Source organism: Brassica oleracea, chromosome C2 (genome assembly GCF_000695525.1).
Source record: "Brassica oleracea var. oleracea cultivar TO1000 chromosome C2, BOL, whole genome shotgun sequence".
In the NCBI taxonomy this organism is placed as follows: Eukaryota; Viridiplantae; Streptophyta; class Magnoliopsida; order Brassicales; family Brassicaceae; genus Brassica; species Brassica oleracea.
The window spans coordinates 49,786,186-49,796,916 of record NC_027749.1 but is presented as its reverse complement, the minus strand read 5'-3'; the positions used below and the strand labels follow the sequence as shown (position 1 = coordinate 49,796,916).

At 36.3% G+C, this 10,731-nt stretch overlaps 1 protein-coding gene and 1 pseudogene across 2 annotated transcripts; one reads left to right on the top strand and one right to left on the bottom strand.

Annotated features, from left to right (window-relative positions):
• Window positions 1–935: 935 nt before the first annotated feature.
• Window positions 936–2,406, top strand: LOC106324843 (basic leucine zipper 9-like). The gene is made up of 5 exons (XM_013762834.1): window positions 936–1,184; window positions 1,275–1,365; window positions 1,462–1,633; window positions 1,717–1,792; window positions 1,853–2,406. Exons 1-5 carry the CDS (start codon window positions 1,038–1,040, stop codon window positions 2,234–2,236), a joined length of 870 nt encoding a protein of 289 aa, XP_013618288.1. The 5' UTR covers window positions 936–1,037; the 3' UTR covers window positions 2,237–2,406.
• A 742-nt stretch (window positions 2,407–3,148) lies between these two features.
• Window positions 3,149–9,580, bottom strand: LOC106327288 (annotated as a pseudogene). The gene is made up of 18 exons (XR_001267416.1): window positions 9,536–9,580; window positions 9,259–9,438; window positions 8,228–8,619; window positions 8,058–8,147; window positions 7,865–7,991; window positions 7,687–7,787; window positions 7,429–7,597; window positions 7,234–7,355; window positions 6,544–6,672; window positions 6,368–6,466; window positions 6,222–6,279; window positions 6,077–6,152; window positions 5,877–6,006; window positions 5,630–5,787; window positions 5,133–5,205; window positions 4,853–5,044; window positions 4,658–4,751; window positions 3,149–4,195 (listed from the first exon to the last, which is right to left on the bottom strand). The product of XR_001267416.1 is annotated as an uncharacterized LOC106327288 (transcript).
• Between the last annotated feature and the right edge of the window lie 1,151 nt (window positions 9,581–10,731).

The following is a 10,731-nucleotide window of genomic DNA, read 5'->3' as shown; positions in this document are numbered from 1 at the left end:
ATGTCCGTCAGAATATCGCTGTTTTCTTGTAGTGATATATTCAAATGTTTTTAGTTAATGGTTTATTTTCTTCCTAAAAAGCTAATTGAAAATACTTTTGGATTCTATTTTCTGATCTAAATAACTTTTGATTTCTTAATAATTTGTTTCTTTTTATTGTTTTATTGTGAAATATTTTAGCTTTATAAAGGAACCGCAGATCAAAAGGAAATAAAAGTTGGGTTATACCCAAAAGTTAAATCAAACACTAGAGAAGTAAAAGTATTTCTGGTGCTGGAGAAAAGAAAGGTCTTTAGATCTGCTTTCCAAAAGCATATGAAGAAAAGTAAGAGAAAACAAAAGCATGAAAGAAGAGAAGATGCAATGTTGTGACCCGAATATTCTTAAGTTTTTTTGTTTGTTTGGTATTGTTGGTGATGAACCATTTTCTTACGTTTCTATCTTTATTTCATATCAACAGTCGAGAGATTCGGCAAACTTTCGTAGAAAATATTAAAACAATACCAGGCAGCTGAACAATACATTATTCGTTTATTTAGCTATTCATTGAAAAACTTTATTCAGACAATATGACCCGTACATTTGTTTTGGTTAACTATTAAACCTAATTCACCAGTATATTAGTCTTGAAATAGTCGTTGATAACTTCATGTTGACAGTCTCTGGCTACCTTAGAATGTCTTTTCTACTTAAAGGACTAAGTTTATCCATAGTATATAATTGGTACCATAATCTTCTATAAAACTGTTGACATATATAGAAGCTAAGAAAGAAACAATACATAGCCTAAGATCTCTCTGGCTTTGCTTTTATATTATCTTTTGTTATTGTTGTCATTAAAAGGAAAAAAGTTGAGGACGTTGCATTGACAAAGCAATTTTAGTTTTACTTAGCCATTAAGAAGCCTTATACAACTTTAGTAAAGAAGATAGAGAGACTTGGCTTATATAAAGAAGATGTCTACCACAACTTACACTTCCCCTCCTCTCTTTGCCACCAAATATCTTCCACTTGTGTAATCACATAGAAGAAGAAAAATGGATGGTCACACAGCTAAAGACATTGGTATGAAGAAAAGTGCTTCCGAGTTGGCTCTACAAGAGTTACTCACTAAGTTGTTGTCTAGACAAGAATCTATTCTTGACACAAGCCCTCTAGACCCTTCTTTTGATTTCATGAACTGGGTTAGTCCTTGGTTTCTTTCATCAGTTGTCTCTCTTGTTCAAGAGCCATATATTGTACTAAAAGTCTTGGTAAAAATATTTTGGTTGCAGGATTACACATGTGAGTTAAGAGATAGTCTTTTGAAGTCTGAGAGCTTGACTCCAGCTGGACTTTTTCTTGATGCACAGTCCTCAATCTGTGGTATGTTCTAGCTTCTTTTTTACTTGACTCCATATGTTCTTTGTTGTTGAAAGTTGATATTAATGTTCATTTTGTTTGACTCTCTTATCTTTAAAGAGAATCTGTCAGCTGATAGTCCAGTGTCAGCCAATAAACCTGAGGCAAAAAGAGCGGCTCACGGAACCGTGAGTGTATATACTGATGATCAGTCTGATGAGGAAGATGCAGAGACAGAAGCTGGCCAGTCTGAAATGACTAATGATCCCAATGATGTAAAACGTATTAGAAGGTATGTGAAAAGTTAGATGAGAAACACAAAGAGAGAGACATATATAGAAGGTGATCGCTGTTTTTTTCTTTCTGTGAACTCAGGATGTATTCAAACAGGATATCAGCAAGGCGTTCAAGGCAAAGGAAGCAAGAACAGTTGGCAGATCTTGAATCTCAGGTAAAATTAACAAATAGCTGGCTTGGTGCTTTTTGATGGTAACCTTGTGCTTTCTTGAAGGTTGATTCATTGAAAGGAGTGAACTCAACACTCTACAAGCAGCTCATAGACGCAACACAACAGTTTCGTACTGCTGGAACAAATAACAGAGTTCTCAAATCAGATGTTGAAACTCTGAGAGTCAAGGTGAAACTAGCAGAAGATTTGATAGCTAGAGGTTCCCTCACTAGCAGCTTGAATCAGATTCTGCAAACTCATCTAAGTCCACCACAATATTCCATCAACAGTCTGCACTACACAGGAAATAACACCTCACCGGCCATTACAGTCCACAGTGACCAATCTCTGTTCCCTGGAATCACCATCTCTGGACAGAACTCGAGCCCTGGACTTGGTAATGTATCCAGCGAAGCTGTTAGCTGCGTCTCAGATATCTGGCCATAAGTGTCTCTTTATTCACAATATGTAATGATCACTCTGCAAGTTTCATGTATGTGTTTCATTATAGAACTAGAAACATATAAATGAAATCTACGTTTGGTTAAGAAACTCAAGATTCGTTCACAAGACTAACAGCTCCACGAACCTTCTTTTGCTCCATGTTACATTTAAGGGTGGGCATTTAGGTTTAAATCTGGTTTCGGTTTGGATTTGGTTTGGTTGTTTGAGTCTTAGAAATTTTTAACCCAAGTCGACTAAAATTAATTTGGTTTTATTTGTGTTCAGTTTGATTCGGATCGGTTTATTTCAGTTTTGTTTGTGTTTATTCAGTTCAACCGAGTTGGTTTTTAATTTTATTCTTATTCGATAATGATAATGAAAATATAATTTATAAACATAAAACCAATCATATTTCATAGTAAATTATTAATTTCTTCATATCTAAACGTAAAGCTAAACACATAATAAAAGTGTAAAAAATGTAATCTAATAATTTTATATTTTATTTTTGAACTTATATTAATATCAAATGTAGTTTTCGGTTTTGATGATTGTGTTTGAGATTCATATTCTTTTATTTTTAATTGTGTTTCTTCTATTATTTTAGAAGTTAAATGTAAAAAATTGCATTTAATTGTTTAGGTTCGATTGTTAAATATTTTAAATTTTAATATTTTTAGTATATTTAGTTAATCTAATTAAAAAAACACTTTGATATTTTTTGGTAAACCAAAGAGTTAGAACATATACTTTGGTTTGGTTTTTAAATCGGGTTTTCATTTCCAAACAATAAAAAGTAAAAAACAATACATAGACGTCAACTAGGAAATTTTGAAAACAATAAAAAATCAGATTTGCGTGTAACATTTATACTTTATTGCTCTGAAAATGGTAAATTGAAGTCTAGAGTATAGATGTGTAAGACAATACATTACTTTTCTATACGGACTTGCTCGAACCAGATCATTGAGCATACATACATACAAACAAAAAACACAGATCGTTACGCTTTACTTTCCAGTAATGTCTATTAAGTATTAGCTATATGAGGCGACTCCAAGAATCACTATATATGATGTAACATTACATGAGCAGGCAAAACTTACATAGATAATAGACCTTAGTTGATTAGAGGAGTACCCATCTCCAACTCTAGACCCATACCATTTGCAATAGAGAAGTCCTTTGGCAAGGGGATATTCAACTCTGAGCAAACCAGCCTGATAATACTAGCCGTTACACCTCCTAGAGACATCTTGTTGAGTGTTATAGCAATAGAAAATCTGTTTTCGATGTCGCAGAAGCCTGTTGATCCTCCCATCCCAGAATGTCCAAAACCAACTAGAGACCCATCTTGAGAAGTGACACGCTTAAAACCAAGTCCAAACTTCCCATCAGGTAGTACTAAGCCACTGTAATCTCCAGCACCCATAAAAGCATCATGAATCCTCGGATTGCTAAATAAATTCCGAATATCATCATCTTGATGATCATTGCTAGTATCACTAACAAGACTGGCTAAACTTTCTGTACTCATAAACTGCTCCTCATCATAGAGCCTTTTTTCTTTATGACCTTTTGGTTTAAGCTTTTGTGTAGACGCCATCATCTCCTTACCCTTTCTCTTTTTCTTTGTGTCGTTTACCGATGAGAATTTCGGAACATGGGCGTGGCTACCAAGTGGCGGCTGGGATAATGAGGAATGTGGCGGTGGCACTAGACCGCCGTCTGCTAAGGATGCGTAGTACCGAGCAAGTGCACGAGCCGAGCAGTGTCCATTAGCTGCAGGGATTATAGCTCTGCGCACATTCAATGTGTTGAATAAGACTGGTAAGCTGGTTGCCATTTGTAAGATCTTCTCAGGCTGAAATGTAGAAGGAAGCTCAGGCTGAGTAGCAATGGATGTGAGCTTGCTTAGTTCGTCTATGTCTAGCGTCAATGTGGCAAGCCGAGATTCAACACCTGTAGATAAAAAGTTAAGACGTTAGATAATTCTTAACAAATCTGGTAGCCTATTTTACAAACGTTTGTTTATATAGGGCTGGGATTTTGAATCGAACCGAACCTGCCAGGCCGAAATTTTCTGTTAGTTCGGTTAGTTCGGTTCAATTCCGTAAGTTCTTTTAAAAAGTTTGGTTTTCGGTTTGGTTCAGCAAACAGTCACTTCGGTTTTCTTTAAAAAAATTATAACCAGGTCAAAAACCCAAACCGAACTAACCAAATTTTAAACCGAATTATATCCGAAATTTTAATAAAATATAACTGAAATCAAAACCTTTGATAGGATTTTCAAAAAACAGAACTAACCAAATACCAAACCGAACTTTATTTCGAGTTAATTCGATAAGATTTATGTTGTACTGAACTAACCGAAACCAAACTACCCGAACCAAATTACCCAAACCCACAAGCGTAGTTATTTACCTGGGGGGATACCAATGTACAGTTCTCCATCAATCTTTAGAGGTTTTACAATAGATTCTTCAAGAATCTCCTGGAATTTCTTTCCAGAAGCATACTGTTCAAGATTGATGAAAACAAGATTGGCATCAACTTGGAGATTGCATGAGTTTAACACTTGAATACACAAATTAACAATAAAAGATATGATTAGTTTACCTCGAGGATTCCACCACATAGCCATCCAAACGTGAGATAGTGATAAAACTGCTGACTGCCAGGCTCTGTTTCAGGTGATGAATTAGCAATCCGTTTCAAACATTCATCCCAGTCGCATATAAGCAGAGGGTTTTCTCCTACAGGGTCAAAGGCACTGTGCAGCCCTGATGTATGGTTTAGCACATGATGGACCTGATACACAAAACCGAGGGAGTCAAATGAAAAGCAATATCACACGATAGATTGCAAATTGATCACATGACAGTGTAGCTCTTTATACCTTTATGACATCTTTTCCATTTGATGCGAAGCCTGGCCATATATCTCCTACAGTCTGGTCTAGCTGGAGTTTTCTATATCATTAAAAACTAAACATTAATAAAACATGACTAAGCATGAGTTCTGTAATCATGGAATGAATGATGAGACTAGGCCTGCAGATTTTGTCCGAACACGGTTCGGTTACCGTTTGAATCCGGTTCGGTTTTTGATTTTCAAAAGAAGAATAATAATTGAATAACCAAACCAAACTAACCGAAATAACCGAATTTAACTGAAAATATCCTATTTTTTAGAAAATTATACTGAATTCCAACAGAAATAAAATTAAAAACCGAAATTATCCAACCGTACCAATATTCAGTTCAGTTAGGTAGGATTGTGGCCGGTTTAAGAATAAACCGAAACCGAAATAACCGAATAAACCGAAACGGCAGGCCTAGAAGAGACGAATATGTAAGAACTAGAATTGAACGGAATCTCCATGTTGCTACTCACCTTTTGTCGACAAGCCAATGTATCATTCCGGCAGTGATACCCTTTGTCACAGAGAACACAGGAAACAAACTATCGGGTTGAACCGGACGAGGGTCATATCTTCCAAGCACTCCAGCAGCAGTGTCAATAATCACTTTCCCATCTTTATACGCACACACCTACATAAACATGGCCATGCTAAAACACATGTAAAAAAACATAACCAAAGCTACCTGCAAAGCCAAACGGTAAAAGAGTGTTTCCCCACCTGAATCCCAAGTATTTTCTGAATACTCCCAAGTTCAACAAGCAGCTTCCTCAGTTTGAACTCTACATCAGAATGGACTGGTGAGTCATGTATCCAAGAGGCATCTACAGTTGGTCCTCGACTAATACTCCTGCAAAATCACATTGTGGTCATACGAAGGAGATGATGAAATGAGCTGCAAAACTCAAAAGAGGGCTTACCCCAACAGAACAGATTCAGCAAATGGTCTCATGATGTCCAGGTAAACAATCCGAACATTCATAGTGGATGAAAGTCCTAAAATAGTCAATAAAATAAATAAGTAAATTGATGTAATGAGGTAAAATAGTATGATTCACACATTACCTCTGAGTAGATTAATGACCCTTGCAAAAATAACAATATCACCAGGGAATGCATCTACCTGTGCATCAAATATTTTCATTAAGATTATAAAGATGGTCACTAAGAAGGTATATATATAATACTTGAAAGAAAGTTTATGCTTTTACCGGATTGAAGCGTTTAACTTCTTTAGGGGTGAGCTGCATCTTTTCCTGTATAACTTTGATATTTTTCATTCTTTGATCGTTCAAGGTTTTTAGCGTTTTCTGTAAAGAGAGATTTATCTGTAAGAGCGGATCCGCTAAGGAAAGGCTCTGAAAGAAATAAGTAAAAATTTACTAACCAGAGCTTCGTTAGATGGAGTTGAAGATCGGAAGAAGAGACCTGCCACACTCATTGCCTGATCTGGCAGATCGAGCCGCAGCTTTAGTCCCATTTCTGCAAAGGCAGACAAGAGCGCCACTTGGTCTCCCTGTTACATTAACCAGTTAAAATTCAAGCTATGACCTACAATTCTACAAACATGTAATGTTCACACGGCCAGAGCGCACTATTTTGTAGTTCGTTCAAAATGTTCAAAATTCTGTTGACGAACAAATTTAGGGCTGGGATTTTGAACCGAACCGAAATCTTTGGTTAGTTCAGTTAGAAGTTCGGTTCAATTCGGTAGGTTTTGTCAAAAAAAATCGGTTTTTGGTTCGGCAATCACAATTAGTTAAAAACCAAACCATACCAAAAACCACAACCAAACTTCAAACCGAACTATCTGAAATTTTAACAAAATTAAACCAAATTATAACCAAATCAAAAACTTAGGTAGCATTTTTAAAAACGGAACTAACTGAATACCGAACCAAACTATATTTCGAGTAAATTCGGTAAGATTTATGTTGAACCGAACTAACCAAAAACCAAAATACCCAAACCGAATTACCCAAACTACTATAGTGTGCCACAGGCCCACAAATGATTACTAATGGGTTCAGTAAGACAGTGTAAAAAGGATAGATGTGTGGCATAAACTTTCACAAACCTCTGCCGATGCTAGAAACATCTTGGCTAGTGCTTGTTTCAAGGGGTGTGAGAGTTTCTTTGTAAGCCCAAAATCAAGTAAAATAGGGCGATGTGGTGGCTCCTTACTAACAAGAAAATTTCCTGCAAAACAGAGCAGATGTATAAGTCTATTACATATATGTCTAAGCAAGCCTGATGGTTACAAGGGCCATACCAGGATGAGGGTCGCCGTTGAAAAAACCATCAACATATATCTGGTGAGCATATGCACGAGTGATCTCTTCAACGATCTTTTGTTTATCTATACCAAAAGCATCTAGAGACTCCACATCATTCAAGCGGATTCCATCCATATACTCAAGAATGAGTACACTCTCAGACGACTGTCATTAAGAGGAAACAAAGGAGGTGTAAGAACATAAGTAGCAGGAAAAGAAACTGTAAAGAACTGCTTCTAGAGTCATCTAAGAACCTGGATTATATCTGGAATTAAGACGTCAACCCGGTTGTCACTTCTACCTTCACCATTAGTCTTCTTGCACCCAAGATTCTTGGATACGGTTTTAGTATTCTCTACATGTTGAGAAAGGCAATCACAAGCTTTAAGTATGCAAAGTACTGTTTTCTCATAGGATGAAAATGAATCATACCAGCTTCAGTATTGAAGTCTAGTTCCCTTGGAGCTTCCTTGCACCATTCATCTATCATGGGGTTAAAATCATACTGTGGTTCCGCCCACGCGATCCAATCAACAATGGCCTTTGCATTCTTCAAATCCTGTAAAAGAAAAAAAGAGTTGAGAGAAGCTCACAACGGCTTTCAAAAAGAAACTAAAGATCACACCTCTAAAATAATTGCTCTAATGCCATTATGCTGAACTTTAACAACCACATCCTGGCCATTAGCTAGAGTAGCACGGTGAACCTGTGCTATCTACAAAACAGAGAATCTCACTATCAAACCAAAAAAAGCATGTGACTATTATCCAAACGGTGGCTTGTATGGCTTTTTACCGAAGCAGTTGCTAGAGGTTCGTTGACAAAATCGGTGAACAGAACTTCCATGGAATCCCCAAGTTCCCTTTCAATGGTTCGACGAACCTGAGATACAATGCACACATAGAGCAAACTTTAAAATAAGACCACATTAAACAAAAGCATTTAGGTAGATAAAGAACCTCCTGCAAAGGGCGAGGAGGGAGGGAGTCCTGCAACTGAGTGAGAAGAGATATATAAGCCTGAGGAAGAACATCAGCACGAGTGGATAGATACTGCCCTAGCTTCACCCATAGCCCTTCCAACTCCACAATCAAATTCAACACGCGCTTGGCGTTACGTTCATGAGCTTTCTCCCATAAAGCAGGAACCTTTGCCTTCTTAATCCACTTCTCTCTCTGCTGCACACTCTTCACTCACCACACAATACACACAAAAAAATGTAACCTTTCAATAACACTAAAAACAAAAATGTTCTAAAAATCGGTCTAGGCCAGGCCAGCCTAAGCGGCGAATCGGTTATAGCCTAATCAATTTTCTTAAAATTCGATTTATACAATTCAAGTCGGTTTATCTAAATCGTTTAAAATTGCTCCAAATCAATCTAGATTAGTTTAAAACTGTTCACTCACCACACAACACACACACAAAAAATGTAACCTTTCAACAACACTAAAAACACAAATGTTCTAAAAATGGGTCTACAATTTTCTTAAAATTCGATTTATGCGATTCATATCGGTTCAAACTGTTCTAAACCGTTTAAAAATGCTCTAAATCAAATCTAAATTAGTTTAAATCTGTTTAGTTTAAGCAATAACGTTAGTGCAAATCATTAAATTTATCTAATTTATCTTTTTTGTATATTTAATTTTTATAATTTATCAAAATAATTTTATAATTACACAGAAAAAAAAAACTAAAATATCTTAAATATATAACAATATACAAATATTTTATCCCCGAATAATTTGCCTACTAGCTAGACTTTATATAAAATGTTTGTTTCTTGGAACATTATTACACAAAAACAGATCAAAAAGCTTTACCTTGTAATCAAGATAAATGAGTATAGCTACAGAGAAGACTTTGATCCTCCTTCTGTACAAGCTTCCCAACCCCATTGATACAAACCTACTCCACACTCTCTGCACACTCCCCAAGAGCCTAACCAAAGACGACAAGACACGATCCAACGCCACTGACCACCACCACCACCAACGATTGTTCTACAAGAATCAAATCACAAAAAAAATAACAACTTTATCAATTCTGATAATAAAAATTTCTAACAAAACAGAGAACCCAGATCGTGAAAATGTTTGCCTGGAAAGAACCAGAATTGCTTCCACGAAATCGTGAATTCCGCATTTATATATATATAATAAAGAAGGTTGAATTGTCTAATTGGAGCAACGGAGCTGCTTTGTGGGGTAGGTGAGAGAACCGATTCGTCTATAGAGAGAGATGAAGACAAAAGATCTACAAAAACGCGTCATGCGATTCTTCTTCTTCTTCTTCTTTTGAAAGACGAAACAAAACCCGCGAAGCGATGAATCTAAACCGTAGATTCCTGTGGGACCCCACGTGTATCTTTTTTAGATCTGGTTCTTTTAATTATTATAAATGGGCCTATAAGCCCATGTTTTATTTGGGCATAAATGGGCCACGTAATTCACGCTTGGTTATTAGGCTACGTTCACTTATTCCATACCTATCACGGAAGTGTGTTTACTAACCAACATCACATAAATGACATGCCCCCATGAATTTGAAATTCTAGCACATGCCTACTATATCATTTATTCATTTCGCTATTTTGCATGTTGTATATATGGTTAGAGGTTATAAAGTATATAGTCACTGAAATTTTATGTATTGTTTTCTTTCTTTTGCAATTCTTAGCATTGAAAGTACTTGTATATTTAATCCTAGGAAAATAATGTTAGTCAGGTCGATAAAAGTAACTACAGTTATGAAAAAGTTTGACAACTCAATATTTGAAACTGTATACCGGCTAACATGTCAACCACCGTTCCATGCAAGGTGCAACACGCACCGCTTAAAAGTTATGTTCAGTTAAGAATTCTCATATGATATCTTAGTCAAATTAGTTACAATTCGCAGATACAAAGTCTTATGTATATTTTTTGGTAATCGTTTGTTAAAATCACTTCCGTATAACAAACGATATGAAAAAATCGTTTCAAAAAGTAATTTTAGCTTTATAGATTAGATATTTTAAAAAAAAAATGGTAAACTATTCTCCGGAAAGAGAATGTGTAAGCCCCGGTGACCACGCGTGTGAAAATCTGGTGTAGTGCGGATTCGAACTCAGCAGCCTTGGGAATCTACGGAACGTCTTCACCACCGGTCGATTAGATATTTACATGTCCCGACCAACATATTTGCATTATGCAAGGAGATAAGGGCGGTGCCTTGTTGGCGGCCGCCACTCCTTTTACGTTCCATTTTTGGTTTTCCACTTTTAACAAGCTATATCTTTTTATTTGGGTGCAAGT